Genomic DNA, 16,403 nt, shown 5'->3' on the forward strand with positions numbered 1-16,403 from the left:
TTATTCTGACCTTGCTCAATATTTTAGCACTTTCCTCATCATGGATTGAGGAAAACAGTGCGGGCAAGTTGGGAAAGAAAGGTATATTTGGTGCCACTATTTTTTTTCCTCATGGTGAATATTTCATGTTGCAGTATATGCATTACACACCATAACTGTCAACCGTCCCTTATTTGGCGGGAAACTCCCTTATCCCAGTGCCATTTCCCGCTGCTGTTTCTTATTGATGATGTCCCTTAAATTTCCTGGGTTTCATGCTTGCCCGGCTCAGGAGGGAAGCAGCGGCTCAGGGGCCTCCGCCGCGAGAGAGAGCACGCGCATGAACTGCCGCGTCTCCGTCTCTCCCTTTTCCCCCTCAGGGGCACGTTGTGAGGAGATGGGTAGCGGTGGGCAGGCAGGCAGCCCCTCTCTTGTGAGATTTCCGCCGCGCTGCCAGGGGAAGCCGGAGGCGGCAGCGGCTTAGGAGGCAGCCTGAGGGAGGAGGAAAAGGAGGGGATGGGGAGGGATGCAGAAGGGCGGCACTTCCGCGGCCGCTGCGGCGCCGCAACCACCTCATGCCGGGCTTGCGGGCAGTGTGGGCGAGAGTCTCTCTCCCTCCCCCCCCCTCGGGCAGAGAAGGGCCAATGGAACTCCTCGCGCCAGGACGACAGCAGCCCCGGTGTGCTGCTTAGCATCCCCTCCAACCAGTGCAGAATCTTAATGTAGTGATTTCCCCTTCTGCATCCCTTTCATAACTCTATTTTTATAAATCATTTGTCCATCCATAGTTCAAATGTTTACTACAAGTTTTCTGTCAATCCTACCAATGTATGTAACTCTTTACAATAGCTTTTCAACTAAATTACAGTGGTGCCCCGCAAGACGAACGCCTCGCAAGACGGAAAACCTGCTAGACGAAAGGGTTTTCCGTTTTGGAGGCGCTTCGCAAAACGAATTTCCCTAAAAATTTCGCTAAAAGCTGCTAAACGAATTTCGCTAAAAGCTGCTAAACCGCTAATAGCGCTAATCCGCTAAGCTGTCAATGGACTTGCTTCGCAAGACGAAAAAACCGCTATACGAAGAGCCTCATGGAACGGATTGATTTCATCTTGCGAGGCACCACTGTATACACTTTCCCCATTCTTTATTAAAGAGGTCCTCTTCCTGGTTTCTAATTCTGCCTGTAAGCTTTGCCATCTCGACGTCGTTCATCAGTTTTGTCTGCCACTCTTCTTTGGGCGGAGTCGTAGACCCTTAGGATCATCTAGTCCAACCCCCTGCTAAAAAATGTCAGTCGCAGCCAAAGCAGCATGGCTCCATCAGTGCCGGCTTTCTGTATAAGCTAAGCAAAATCCCTTATTTTGGCTGCTGATCCCTTATTTTCGAGGCTGCTGGTCCCTTATTTTCAAATCTGTAAGTTGACAGCTATGTTACACACAGCGAATTTTGACATCATAGTGGTGAAAGGAAGCAAGGAGGAAACAGGGGAGAGAAGCAGCAACACCCTAGGAGTCACAGCATTTGAGCACACACAGCACTATTCCCCCCCCCATCTGACCTTAAACATGGGTCTCAGCTATACAGCTGCAAATATAAGGTTTTAAGTACGTTTTAACTGCATTACACAAATGTGTCACTAGTGTAGCACCCTGCTTGTGATTAACGCTTAGCTGGAATGAAATATTCAACGCAGCAATAGAGAAATTAAAATAAGAATTTATTTGTCAGACAAATAAATGATAGGCACAGTGGTATATGGTTACCAAAGCTCTGCCTGCCCTCCAGGCCTGATGGCCAGCACTTATATTTCCTCAAGCCAGCCCCCTTGCTCCTCCTTTGGCTGCCTCTGTCCAATCAGCCTGGTTGAAATTCCTATTGGCTGTTTGCTAGAACCAATCATAAAAGATATACCCATTTCCTATTACCTTTTATGGGAGACAAAGAGCTATATTTCCTTCTATCCATAAATGGCAGACAAGTAGCCATATATCTTACATTTGCCTCAACAAGGCACCTTAATTACCAGATCACCTTTTGCCCCTTTTGCCCTGTTTCCCCTACATTCCAAAACAAATGGCTAAAACAGATGGCTCGTGGTATTAAGTTCTATCTAAACAGAGATCTTACTATTTACCAACTCTTAATTAGTGTTTTTGCAGCTTGATTGTATTCTGTAATATGTAGGGTCAGTGTAACCTTTGCTCCCAGCCTGTATTTCCCTTTTACAACCTTGAGAAACCTGTCTCCTGCTACTACTATAAATCGGGGGGCCCATGTCCAGGAGGATAAACAACTGCCAAAGTCCTTAGCCAGCTGGTTTTCTGCCTGGCATGAAACATTTGCAAATCTTTAAGCTCATTTTAAAATACAGGCCTTGATCAGATGCCTCACTAGGATGGCGATGGTGAGCTTATGGCAAATTCCAAATATTTTTCGAAAAAGCTTTTTTTTTTTCCTAAAGCAATTTCACAGCATTTTTCAAAATATGTGTCTAGGTTCCACCATGAAGTGTGTTTTGTTTTTTCATTGACAGTCAGTCCTCGCAGCTTTGGCTCTGGGCAATTTAAAGGGAATGCTGATGCAGTTCAAGGAGATCAAGATTTTGTGGCGCAAGGACAGATACGACTGCGTAAGTATCTATAACAACAGAAACCTCGCTGTGAAAGACTCTTGAAATCCCTCCTTTAAAACTGATTGTGAAAAGTGGTCATTCAGAAAATTGTTGCCTTTTGAGTTTCGCCAGACAGAACAAGGAATTCTGACATGGGGGAGGGGCATAAATGTTGTGAGGATCCTATGCCCTTTTAAAATGTGGGTTTTTGGGGTGGGGTTATTGGGTTGTTGCTTTTATTTTGATTATGTATTTTGTGGTTTTATCTTTTGATTTTATTCTGTGAAATGCCCTTGAGACCTCCGGGTATAGGGCGGTGTAATAATAATAATAATAATAATAATAATAATAATAATAATAATAATTTGCACTCATTGGCCCCCATGTAGCGAGCTTTGTTTTATATTTGTTAGGATAAATGCTTCACAAATCCATAGCATCCACTTAACGCAATTGCACTTAGTTAATAGAATTGGAATGCTTTCATGATGTGCACCGTATTTTTCGCTCCATAAGACGCACCTAGTTTTTAGAGGAGGAAAGGGGGAAATCTGTGTTTTTTTGAGGATCATCTCAGAGTTGTGCAGCTTCTTTTGCAAAGGGGGAAAGCCCCTTTTTTTGAGGATCAGCTCAAAGTTGTTGAGCTTACTTTGCAAAGGGAAAAAATCCTGTTTTTATGGGGTTCAACTCACAGTTCTGCAGATTCTTTAGGAAAGGAAAGGGAGCCGTTTCTACAGTTTCCAGGCAGATACAGTGGTGCCTCGCAAGACGAAATTAATTCGTTCTGCGAGTCTCTTCGTCTAGCAGTTTTTTCGTCTTGCGAAGCACGGCTATTAGCGGCTTAGCTGCTATTAGCGACTTAGCGGCTATTAACGGCTTAGCGGCTTAGCGGCTTTAAGAAAAAGGAAAAAAACTCGCAAGAACTCACAAGACGTTTCGTCTTGTGAAGCAAGCAAGCCCATAGGGAAATTCGTCTTGTGGAATGACTCAAAAGACGGAAAACTCTTTCGTCTAGCGAGTTTTTCGTCTTGCGAGGCATTCGTCTTGCGGGGGCACCACTGTAATCTAATCAGCCAGTCACATGTCGCTGGGGAAACAAACAGCCCTCCGTCTGCAGAACATTCAACAATGGAGGCCTGGGCAAGGGGGAGGAGCCAGAAAGGGAGCCAGCGATCAACCACACATTCGCTCCATAAGATGCACAGACATTTCCCCTTATTTTTTAGGAGGAGAAAAGTGTGTCTTATAGAGTGAAAAATAGGGCATTCCATGGTCAGAGCAATAGTTTTCAAAAGGCCTATCTATAAGAAGGCCAAGCTCAGCATGCATACAAAACCTGCGCTATCACAGAGGCAGCTCAACAATCCATACGCTCCAAAACCCAAGAGAAGCATTTCGGTCGCATCAACGCCATATGTCGGAAGTGTATTTAATGCAGACCTAAAGAACATGGCTTCCTCCAGAGAATCATGGGAGCTGCTGTTTCTTTAGGATGCTGTCACGTGGTGAGGGGTACGCAACAGTTCCCAGAATGCCCATGTGTTTTAAGGTGGCGCAGGTGGCGCTGTGGTTTAAACCACTGTGCCGCTTGGATTTGCCAATCGGAAGGTCACCGGTTCGAATCCCCACGACAGGGTGAGCGCCCATTGCTCGGTCCCAGCTCCTGCCAACCTAGCAGTGCGAAAGCACGTCAAAGTGCAAGTAGATAAATGTGTCCATGATACCTGATTGTTCAATATCTACCTATGTTTCTCAGCTTATCTGGATTGTGACCTTCCTTGCTGGCATCTTACTGGGTCTGGATCTCGGGTTGGCAGCTGGAGTTGGATTCGAACTCCTCACTGTTATATTCCGTGCACAATTGTGAGTCCATCTTCCCAACTTGTCAGATTCATGTAATAATTATTGATTTTAAAATAATAATTAAAAATGCAATCCGTACAGTTAAATGGTAAAAAAATAAAATAAAAATTAACGGCCAGAAGACAGAGGCATAGCGTGGGGGGTGCCATGGCCCCAAGCACACTTTTGTGCGCCCCCACAGCAGGCTCCTTCATCAGAGCCTGGCTCTGCGGCAGATGGAACTGCACCTTAGCTGCAGAGCTTGTGCCTGACACGGCTGCCCCCCCCCCATTTTTTTAATACAAGTTGGTACCCTTGCGTCACAGCAAACATTTTTATAGAGTAAAATGCTGCAGGATGTATTGAGTGTCTACCAAACTCCCATAATGCTGCAATCCTATGTACATTTACGTGAGAATATAAGCCCCATTGGACTTTCTAAGCTTGGTCAAACATAAACACGTATCACTTTTATACCAGTATATCCTAGCTGACTCCTCACCCCAGAAAAATCCAGAAATTTATAATTTGATGAGGCTATGGAGAACTTACTGCTAGAAAGAGAACGCCATCCCCTTACAGAATTGAAGCTACAGTGGTGCCTCGCAAGACGAAAATAATCCGTTCCGCGAGTCTCTTCGCCTAGCGGTTTTTTCGTCTTGCGAAGCAACCCTATTAGCGGCTAAGCGGCTTAGCGGCTATTAGCAGCTTAGCGACTTAGAAAAAGGGGGGGGGAGGGAAAAAAGTCGGAAAAACTCGCAAGACATTTTCGTCTTGCAAAGCAAGCCCATAGGGAAATTCGTCTTGCGAAGCACCTCCAAAACAGAAAACCCTTTCGTCTAGCGGGTTTTTCGTCTTGCGAGGCATTCGTCTTGTGGGGCACCACTGTATCAGGGTTTCGTAGGGCAAGGAAATTACTGATCTGGAGCCGTTCTCACACTTTGCAGGGGGTGTTCTGGCCCCTGCAGCTCTTTCCCCTCATTGCGCTGCCGGGTTTCAACGGGTCACCCACCCACCCACCCTCATTGCGCTGCCGGGTTTCAACGGGTCACCCACCCACCCACCCTTCCCTTTAGTTCATCGCTTCGTGCTTGACCTTGCTATGGACCTCTGGTTGGTCGCCTTGGTTGCCCAAGGGGCCTGCTAGGAGTTTTTACCCAATTGGCAAAATGGCACCGGCCACTTGGTTTTTCGCCTACCTCATAGCAAATCGTCACAACTTTCTGGTATTGGCGGTTAGGCATTGGAATATGTTGTTGGTGTATGGAAGGGCAGGTGTGGCCATCGCCTATCCCTTAATTTTATGGTATGCCGTTAAAGGAATCCGGAGGTCGTGGATCCTGTCCGATGCCCTGCTGGTGGCTGGGGGCCATGGCACAACCCCCGGTGGCATCAGGGGAGAGCTTACAGTTGTATTTGCATCAACAGGCTCCCCCGACTGGTGGTTAACCCTTGTTAGACTCACCCCTCCCTGAGGGGGTGGAGTCATGCTCTGCTGTTTATCCAATGCCTAAGCCAATACCTCTCACATGCTGTAATCAATAAAGTTGTGGCCTTTTCTAGCCCATTAACCTAATATACTGTGTCCTTGTGTCTTTCTTATCCCCAAGCCGGGGGGGGGGGTCCTCGAATCACAAGTTGGTTTAAACTTGACAATACCGTTCTATACATGGGGAACCTATAGGCCTACAGTTGTTAGACTACAAGTCCCATCAAAGGCATGAATCTTTATTGAAATGGAAGTCTGATGAATACCCCTTACAGTGTGTTAGTCAACTCATTTGATTTTTCTATTTGTTTTTCAGTCCAAAATGCACAGTTTTGGCTAATGTTGGAAGAAGCGACATCTACAGAAACAGGAAGGATTATAGAGATGTAAGAACCTGATTCTTGGTTGCAGTAGTTGGTTTCTGCCTATTGATTGTGAAACAATGTGCTAAACTAATGTGCGTATTTTTGACCTAGATATATGAGCCAGAGGGAGTGAAAATTTTCAGATGCCCATCCCCAATCTTCTTTGCTAATATTGAATTCTTCAAGGACAAATTGATTGCAGCGGTAAGCATATTGTTATAGATTTGAGGAGACCCCCTGAAATTATAGAAATTAATAAATGGTAGAAACAAAACAAATTCCTTCCAGTAGCACCTTAAAGACCAACTAAGTCAGTTCTTGGTATGAGCTTTCGTGTGCATGCACACTTCTTCAGATATCTGAAGAAGTGTGCATGCACACGAAAGCTCATACCAAGAACTGACTTAGTTGGTCTTTAAGGTGCTACTGGAAGGAATTTGTTTTGTTTTGACTATGGCAGACCAACACGGCTACCTATCTGTAACTGGAACTAATAAATGGTAGGATTTTGATTGCAGTGGTACCTTGGTTCTTGAACAGCTTGGCTCCCGAATGCCGCAAACCCAGAAGTAAGTGTTCCAGTTTTCAAATGTTTTTCGGAAGCCGAATGTCCGACACGGCTTCCACTTGAGTAAAGGAACATCCTGCAGCCAACTGGAAGTCACACCTTGGTTTTTGAATGGTTTGGGGAGTTGAACGGACTCCCGGAACAGATTAATTTCGAGAACCAAGGTACCACTGTATTTGGGATGTGAAGGGAGAAATACAGGCTGCAGAGGAATTCCTGGAATAGCCTATGCAAGATGACCTGGCCATGCTAGGGCCATTAAGAAACAAGACAGGGCCATTGAGGACCATTGGCAATGCAAGAGAACTCTTTTCCCCTTGCTCTGAAACTGGAAATTTGGAAGGTTGCCAGAGTAACTGGGTGAATAAGTCATATTTCTTAAATCTACAATAGTCTCCACTGTGTTTCAATTCTCCAAAAGAACACAAACCCTGGGTGAGTGCCCAGAACCCCTAGGAATCTTGGAGACAGTGGGTGATAATTCCTTAACAGAAATTATTTTTCATGTAATATTGGATATTGGACAGTGAACCAAGGGCTAGATCTACACAGCTATTAAAAAACGCTCTGAAAACGCTATGCAAAAAACAGTTGGAAAGCTCACAACTGAAAATAGCCTTGAGTTGAGATTTCAGCTGTACGGTGCTGTCTGGTGTCATAGTGCTAGAACGCATTTATAACGCTGTATTTTGACTAACGTAGCTGAGTAGTACAAGGTGCATGTAACACTCAGAACTTACAAGAGTGGTGAATTTAACAAGCTAAACCAAACCAAATCAAATCAAATGTTTCAGGTTGGGTTTAAGCCACTGAGGGTGCTACGCAAGCGCAACAAAGCCCTGAGGAAAATCAGAAGGATGCTGAAGAAAGGGGAGCTTCAAGTCACACCTGTAAGTAGCCTAACCCTAACCTCTCACTGAATTTACAAGTGTCTCATCCCACTTCACAAACCTTGCAGGAGTCTGAAGATCATTTTTTGAAAGTCACTGGGGCTACTGGGGGCTCCCAAATATGACATATACTCAACACAAGTAGGCATTAGCAGTACACCCAGCTGTAAGACACATGCCAGGCTGCCATCAAGTGATACGATACGATACGATATCTTTATTGTCATTGTCCCTTGCGGAACAATGAAATTGAAAAACTACATAAAAACTACCACAAAACTACATAAAACTACATAAAACATTCAAAAACCCCCAAAAAAACTCTAAAACCCCATTTTAAAATACACTATACTACAGAGACCCCTTAGAACCAGAATTGCATTAGCGTAGAAACTGTTTCTCAGGCGGCTAGTCCTGGCCTTTATAACCCTATACCTTCTTCCAGAAGGCAGAAGCTGAAAGAGATCATTTCCAGGGTGCGTACTATCATGTGCTATCTCTGCCGCTTTCTTATGGCACCTGGCAGCATAGATTTGATCTAAGGTGGGAAGAGTGCACCCAATAATTCTCTCTGCAGTCTTTACAACCCTGGATAGCATTGTTTTTTCCCTGGCCGTGCAGCTCCCAAACCACACGCACAGACCAGAAGTTAATACACTCTCTACAGTACAATGGTAAAATGCCATCAACAGGTCCTTTGAGAGATTGTTTTTCCGGAGGATTTTCGGAAAATATAACCTCTGCTGTGCTCTCTTCACCAGGTCTTTGCTGTTCTCTCCCCAGAGATGTTCAGCAATGCCATTTTACCATAAGAGATGGAAAGCGGCAGTTTTTTAGAGCATTCCTGAGATCATAAAAATCTGACAGTTGAAGAAAGTGCCTGTACAAACCTGTACAAATTGACATATTTTTGAATTAAAACTAAGATTTCTTTTAAAAAACAAACAAACCCTAAGATCTCTTGGATTGGGGTGTGCAACATTTTTTCTGTCGAGGATCACGTTCCTTCATGAATAATCTATTTGGGGTTGTTCTAGGTCATGGGTAGGCAAACTAAGGTCCGGGGGCCGGATCCGGTCCAATCGCCTTCTAAATCTGGCCCATGGATGGTCCGGGAACCAGCGTCTTTTTACATGAGTAGAATGTGTCCTTTTATGCATCTCTGGGTTATTTGTGGGGCATAGGAATTTGTTCATTATTTTTTGTTTTCTTCAAAATATAGTCCAGCCCCCCACAAGGTTTGAGGGACAGTGGACCAGCTGAAAAAGTTTGCTGACCCCTGCTCTAGGTTAACTAATCTGGAACGTAGACCAATCGCCTACTACTCTGAAAAAGTCTGCCAGTTTGTTCTCAGCTGGTGGGAAAATGTACTTTTACTAAGTCATATGACCAGGAAAAAATGTTTTGTTTATACAGTGGTACCTCAGGTTAAGTACTTAATTCGTTCCGGAGGTCCGTTCTTAACCTGAAACTGTTCTTAACCTGAAGCACCACTTTAGCTAATGGGGCCTCCTGCTGCTGTCGTGCTGCCGGAGCCCGATTTCTGTTCATATCCTGAAGCAAAGTTCTTAACCTGAAGCACTGTTTCTGGGTTAGCGGAGTCTGTAACCTGAAGCATATGTAACCCGAGGTACCACTGTGTGTGTGTGTGTGTGTGTGTGTGTGTGTGTGTGTACTCAAATAAAATACTGCCAACTGTTCTGAAACTATGTAGGAAGTTGGTGGAGGGACATTTAAAAAACCAGGGAAAACAAGGAGGAAATGAAGGAACAGGAAGGAAGGAACTCTTAAGTGACTGAAGAATAGACCAGCTTTAGGAGGCACTGGGAGCGGTATAAAATGAAGTTTGGGGCTTAGAGCCTAGGAATCACAAAAAAATAGTGCCTGAAGTAGCCCTGTGTTTTCTCTTTCTCACTTACGTTCTTCTAAGATTTACAAACCGTTACAATCTTAAAGAATTTCTCTCTCATTCCTGTTTTCCCCTGCCCAGCAACTTATCGGTAAACAGAACCGGCAGTCAAGTGTACTAAGTTATCTTTTTGTTAATAATTGGAATTCTGATCATTTTCTTCCTCTGATACAGAAAGGCTTGATTTGCACTGTTAATGGCATAAGCGACTCTGACGAAGAGCTGGACAACAACCGCATTGAAGAACTGGACCAGCCCACATATACCAAAGACTTGCCGATTCAGATAGACTGGAACTCAGACCTTCCTCCCAACATCATGGTTCCGAAGATCGACACACACAGCGTCATCCTTGATTTCTCAGCAGTGTCGTTTCTTGACGTTTCTGCTTTGAGAGTCCTTGGACAGGTAATTTTCCTCCGTACATCTTCCAGCCAACAAGTGTAAAGTTAATTATTCATTCATTTTATTACATATGTGTCTCACACTTATTCTAAGCATCCCAAAGCACAGTGTACTTTTTTTTTTCTGTACCCCTTTTTGTAATGTGCACTACAAACCTGTGAGATAAGTTAGACTGATAAATGGCAAACAACTGAATTTAGTCCAAGTAACAATTTCAGCCTGAGCTTCCCAAGTCCTAGTCTGACATAATACCACGCTGGAACAAAATACATTTTTTTCTGCATAGCTCATTCAATGGACAAAAACCTGTAACTCTAAAGAGCCACAGAACAGGCATGTTTTAGAAATCTATCAATTGTTTGCATTCTTCAGGACATGTCAGATCTCACCATGCGGTAAGAGGGGGTGAGAAACCAGGCATATGAAAGTGACGGGCAAAAGTTGACTTTACTGTGTCAAACACAAATGTGAAAATGCAACCTAAAATTACTACAGTCGTACCTTGGAAGTCGAACGGAATCCATTGGACTTCCAAAATGTTCAAAAACCAAAACACAACTTCTTATTGGGTGCAGGAGCTTCCTGCAGCCAATCGGAAGCCATGGAAGCCCCGTCGGACATGCTTCTTCCGAAAGAACATTCGAAAACTGGAACACTCACTTCTGGGTTTCGATAGTTCGGGAGCCGATTTGTTCGGGAGCCAAGGCGTTTGAGATCCAAGGTACGACTGTATACTGTAGCAATAAGACACAGCATGGATATATTACTTTGGTGTGTTCAAACCACATTGGGCATGTTATTTCATTAATCCTGTATGGAAAGCCAGAACTACCATCCAAATATTGCAGACAGGATGGGAGAGTGGGGAAGAACTCTGAAGTTTGGAAGTGGTGACTTGCTTACGGTCACCAAGTAAGCTTGTGACAGAAGCAAGCTTTTAACAGTTAATCCTGCCGTAAACCTATCTGTAAATTTCTTATTTAACAGACTTTGAAAGAATTTGTCCGGATTGATGTGGATGTATATATTGTGGGAGCACATGGTGAGTTGACCCCGTTCTATTTATTATTATTTAAAGAACAGCAGTGGCATGCTCAAAGTTTGTGTCTTATCTTAAGTCTGCCCCTAAAATGCTAAAGGTCCTTTTTACACATGATTCCCAGAAATACGCATGGTGCTTTTTCTTCAGTTGTACGAGTGATGAACACAGTGTAGCCCTTGCACCCCAATCTTAAATATAGTTACCCAGAAATAGATCTCAGCTGCTTACAGTACAGTTAGAACAATTTCCTCAGAGGCAATCTGAGGACGAGGCTATTTGGGACGCGGGTGGCGCTGTGGTCTAAACCACCGAGCCTAGGGCATGCCGATCAGAAGGTCAGCGGTTCGAATACCTGTGACGGGGTGAGCTCCTGTTGCTCGGTCCCAGCTCCTGCTAATCTAGCAGCTTGAAAACACGTCAATGTGCAAGTAGATAAATAGGTACCGCTTTGGCGGGAAGTGAAACAGCATTTCCGTGCGCTGCTCTGGTTTCACCAGAAGTGGCTTATTCATGCTGGGCACATGACCCGGAAAAACTCTCTGCGGACAAACGTCAGCTCCCTCAGCCAGTAAAGCAAGATGAGCGCCGCAACCCCAGAGTCGTTCGTGACTGGACTTAACTGTCTGGCGTCGTTTACCTTTTTTAATCTATATTTTAAGCTTTAGGTCACATAGAGTACTCTTGCTTTGTACCAAATGGCATCAATGTTAAACCAAGGTCCTGTGGAGTTTGGGGTGATGTTGCCTAATGTAGAAAGGCAGAGCACAGCTAACAATGAGCAATTAAAACCGAATCTTCTAGTCACTCATAGGAGTAAGCCTGACCTTTTGCAATGATGAGAGATACCAGCTGATCTGCTCTGGCCTGTTAGTGTAAAGAGATTTCCTTCCTTCTACCTAGAGCTTCTTAGGCAGAGCAAGATGGGTGTATCCCTGCCTATCATCTCTCCGATTGCCAGTTCCAAAGTCTACTGCCAGCTTAACTCCTGACAATCGGTGTCAGGTGCTGGGTTTGCCTCTCTGTTTGTTTCAAAGCGAAACATTTCTAAAAGTGAAGAGTTGGGAAGCCTGCTACCAAGTTCCTGAATCTGAAATAAAATATGTTAAATAAATTTGAATGTTGTGCTTGAGATTTTTTACTAACCGTTTTTCCTGGCTTGGAAACCTGTTTTCTTTCCCCCTCCAGATGGCGTTCTGGATAAACTGGAAAGATGTGGATTTTTTGATGATGAAATTAAGCCGTCCATGTTTTTCCTCACCGTCCATGATGCAGTTTTATACATATTGCTAAAAAAGGACCTGGAGCTCAGCACACCAAAGTACAAGCCCAATATGGTAAGAAAAATGCTGCAGTAACTGCTCTTCACTTGGGCAAATGTCTGACCTTTCGTTCATATTAGAAACCACAGCTGTACATTTGCATATAGGTAGGTTTCTAAGACCATCCCTCCATCCATAGTAACTTGGCCTGGAGACAGATTTGGTTGAAATAAAAGTAATTCCTGTTGTGAGTAGAATCTCAAACTGAATTACTGAGGTCAGTTTGGCAAAACTACGAACAAACTTATACTTTAAATGCTGTGTTGGCTAGGGCTGGTAGGGTGAAAAGCAGGGAGGCCAACAGTAGGTGGCGCCGTAGGCAGAGCCAATTCATTCTACATTTTGCCCCCATGTTCCTCCCTGCTGAATTTTACAAGGGACAGCACAGAGACAGACGAGTTTGAACATGAGCCATCTCCTGTACCGGATATAAAGAAGGCAGGAAGGGACTGCCTGAGTGCAGACTAAAGGTGGTGGGCAGTGGCCGACTTGGGCTTTAAAATTTCAGTGATGCCCTCTGCCACACCAAAACTTAGTGCCCCCTCCACCTCCCACCTTCCATTGTTTGTCATTGTTGAGGTGCCCTTTGTGGCACCCTTTTGGCTTGGCAGGTGAACTGGTTGGGCTCCCTTAAACCCGCCTCTGTGGTGTGGCACCACCCCACTTGCCCTAATGGGACCAGCGCCCACTACTAAGGCTGGGTGATATCTGGTTTTCAACATCGCGATATATATCACCAGATAAACATTGCGATATGCCGATATATCGCAAGGTCTGAAATAAGGATGGAGCTATGCAGAGCAAGATGGCTTCCTGGTTTTTCCCGCATTGTGATTTTTACATAGCCCACAAATGCCATGATTCACGATATATTGCCAGGTCAAAAATCAAGAAACTGATATCACGATATGGACTTCAAACCGGTTTTGGATGATGTATTGATATATCACTCAACCTTACCAGCTACTTAAAAGGAAAGAAGAGAAACCCGTATCCCTCACTAACTCTTAACACGTCTATTCCATCACAGGAAAAAGAAGACAAGGATCATTATGTAATCAATACAAATGGACTACGCAGTCGGGAGCTCATGGTAAGGGACACTTTCCTACCCAATTTTTAAAATCATCAGTAAAGATAGAAGCATGGGGGGGGGGCTATTGCCCTGAAACAGATCTGCTAAAAGAAAGAAGTGCAGTCCCTTTTACAGGAAGGTAGAATTGAGGCCCCAATAGGCATGGTCAGTTTAAGTATGCAGTGCAAGTAGATAAATAGGTACCGCTCCAGCGGGAAGGTAAACGGCGTTTCCGTGCGCTGCTCTGGTTTCCCAGAAGCGGCTTAGTCATGCTGGCCACATGACCCGGAAGCTGTACGCCGGCTCCCTTGACCAATAAAGCGAGATGAGCGCGGCAACCCCAGAGTCGGCCATGACTGGACCTAATGGTCAGGGGTCCCTTTACCTTTACCTTATGCCTTCCATTTGACTGGCTCCATCAATATTGCTATACCTTATGGCAGCGACAAATTAAGCAGTAGCTGCGTATCTAGTCAACAGAAGACACAACTGCATAGTGACGGTCAACTCCTAACATAACTTGAAATTTTGGGAGAGTGCTGGGGGAAGGCGTTTTTTACTTTGTTTTTGATATTAATATTTATTCGTCTTTTTCTCCCAAAAGGCAAACTCAAAAGCAACTTACAAAAGCTGAGCCATTTTTAATTTGCTTCTTTCCACCCCACAGGCACCATCAGAAACAAAATTCTAATTGTCATACCCACTGATGAGCAGGAAACCAATTGTTGGGAGTATAAAACCGTTGGAAACCAATCTAGACATTGTCGCTGTTGGGGGAACCAGTTCAATTTTGGAGGAAACCGTTTTATACCATGGGTGTGTATCTATATGCCAATATTAATTCTGATGAGACTCTTCCCACCCTTGTGCTAATGTAACCAGAACTGTACCACTGAGACATAAGAGAGAAGTACCGGCTGAGAAAGGACACACAGGTACAAAAAGTCTAAAGATAAAAAAACCCCAGCTGCTTGATGGCTAAGGGGCACAGAAAGTTGAGAGGGGGGAATTGACAACTTAGTCAGTCAGGTGGCTGGAACAGGAAGACAGAAAAATGTGGAGTAGAAAGAATCACCTTATGGTCTGCAAGTGCTATTTTTCTAGGAAAATGAGGTGCCGGAAATCACCACGAACGCCTCCCTTGTTCTCTTATACAGTGGACACTTGGGTTGCGAACGTGATCCATGTGGGAAGCACATTCACAACCCGCAGGAGCGCATCTGTGCATGTGCGTGTCGCGATTCAGCACTTCTGCGCATGTGCCGAAACCCAGAAGTAACCTGTTCCGGTACTTTTGGGTTTGGTGTGGTGCACAACCCGAAATCAAACAACCCTAAGCTTCTGTAACCCAAGGTATGACTGTAATGGCAATGGCGGCCATCTGAGAGATGCTGGAACTGAGTTCCGGCTTAAAAACTAGGTGACTTCCTAGTTCACACTGTTAATATATTTTTCAGTGTCCCAGTGGACAGAAGAGAGAATTATACATATAAATCAATGGAGAAACATTTAAAAATCAACGTAGCTAGGACTGAGCAGTGGTACGTTCACCCAACACACCCAACAAAACCCCACCCCATGCAGGGGAAAGAGATGGGGGGGGGGGAATACTTGAAACAGGGGAACTAAGCATACCCATAGCTATCAACTTTTCCCTCTTCTTGCAAGGAATCCTATTCGGAATAAGGGAATTTCCCTTTAAAAAAGGGAAACGTTGATAGCTATGAGCATACCCCGTGGGCATGGATGGAGGAGCAGGGTTGTGTGTTTGTGTAAATGAAGTCATGTAGTTGGAACCCTGAACAGAAACACTCCTCATTGCAACATTTTGTATATGTATACTATAAAAAAAAAAAAATGCCGCACTTGTAAATGTATAAAATGAAAAAGTGGAAGTTTGATATTATAAAATACTGAATTGTCAATTTGCCACCTCAAAAGTTCAATGTAAATTCAGCACCAGCTCATAGAACATGTATATTTGTAAAAAACTCAAAGATAAATTGTACAGTCACGAGTGTTAAATTGTTTATATGACAGTTCAAAATATTTTCCATTTTATACTGTCTTATGTTTTATCTTGTATATTTGACCTGCATAAAGGTTTTTTTAAAAAAGGCTTTCAGGACTCTTAATTTTTTATCTATTGCTTTTTCAACCATGTTTAAAATAGTGTGTATTTTTACACTATTGTAGATTCAAGAGCATTTTACAGAGAATGCCATTCCTGTTTTAAATAGTTAACTTTTCGAAACTTCTGCAGTCTAATATATAGCATTGGCTACAAATCCTGTTACTTAAGTTTCCAAATGGGGAAAATAAACAAACAATTGACACACCTGTTAGTTAACGAGTATTCCCAAATCCAAACTCCACACTAACAAAGACTGTTGTTTCGATGTAAGTCTTAAAAGAAACTGTGAAAATCATGGGTTCCTACTAAACTTTTAATATGGAGTAGGAGCCAAACCAGAAGCACAGTCCTATGAAAAGATTTACCCAAAAAGCCCAGTGTGTAACAAAGTACCGTATTTTTCTGTGTATAAGACTACATTCCCCCCCCTAAAAAATAATGTCAAAAATTAGGGGGCGTCTTATACACAGGGCCATCTCCCCCCATTTTCTTAAATCTGAGTCCCCCAAAATAGGGGGCGTCTTATACATGGGGCTTCTTATAGACAGAAAAATACGGCATATTGGATTGTATGCTTTTAATGCCTTTATTCCAATGCATTAGCTATTATTCCACACTGCCTAAAATAGCTTCAAAACAAGCAGTAAATATGATGACAGCTTAATGTTGCTATCCCTGTCACATTTTTCTTCCAGGGGTGAGAAATTCTAAGAATGTAGAACTTAAGCAAGTGTCGTTTCTTTTGTTAGATCACTGGGGTCTTATTGGGCTTTGG

At 43.8% G+C, this 16,403-nt stretch overlaps 1 protein-coding gene across 1 annotated transcript in view; it reads left to right on the top strand.

Annotated features, from left to right (window-relative positions):
- Positions 1-14,759, top strand: part of SLC26A3 (solute carrier family 26 member 3) — a 27,210-nt gene extending 12,451 nt beyond the window's left edge. The window contains exons 11-20 of the mRNA XM_081878488.1: positions 2,513-2,608; positions 4,347-4,453; positions 6,238-6,307; positions 6,398-6,490; positions 7,649-7,744; positions 9,828-10,061; positions 11,046-11,100; positions 12,286-12,434; positions 13,450-13,512; positions 14,162-14,759. Of these exons, the coding sequence (XP_081734614.1) occupies positions 2,513-2,608; positions 4,347-4,453; positions 6,238-6,307; positions 6,398-6,490; positions 7,649-7,744; positions 9,828-10,061; positions 11,046-11,100; positions 12,286-12,434; positions 13,450-13,512; positions 14,162-14,185 (987 nt within the window). The 3' untranslated portion in view covers positions 14,186-14,759. The remainder of the gene's footprint in view (positions 1-2,512; positions 2,609-4,346; positions 4,454-6,237; positions 6,308-6,397; positions 6,491-7,648; positions 7,745-9,827; positions 10,062-11,045; positions 11,101-12,285; positions 12,435-13,449; positions 13,513-14,161) is intronic.
- The last annotated feature ends 1,644 nt before the right edge of the window (positions 14,760-16,403 follow it).

This window comes from Podarcis erhardii (genome assembly GCF_964252035.2).
Source record: "Podarcis erhardii genome assembly, chromosome: 10".
Classification (NCBI taxonomy): domain Eukaryota; kingdom Metazoa; phylum Chordata; class Lepidosauria; order Squamata; family Lacertidae; genus Podarcis; species Podarcis erhardii.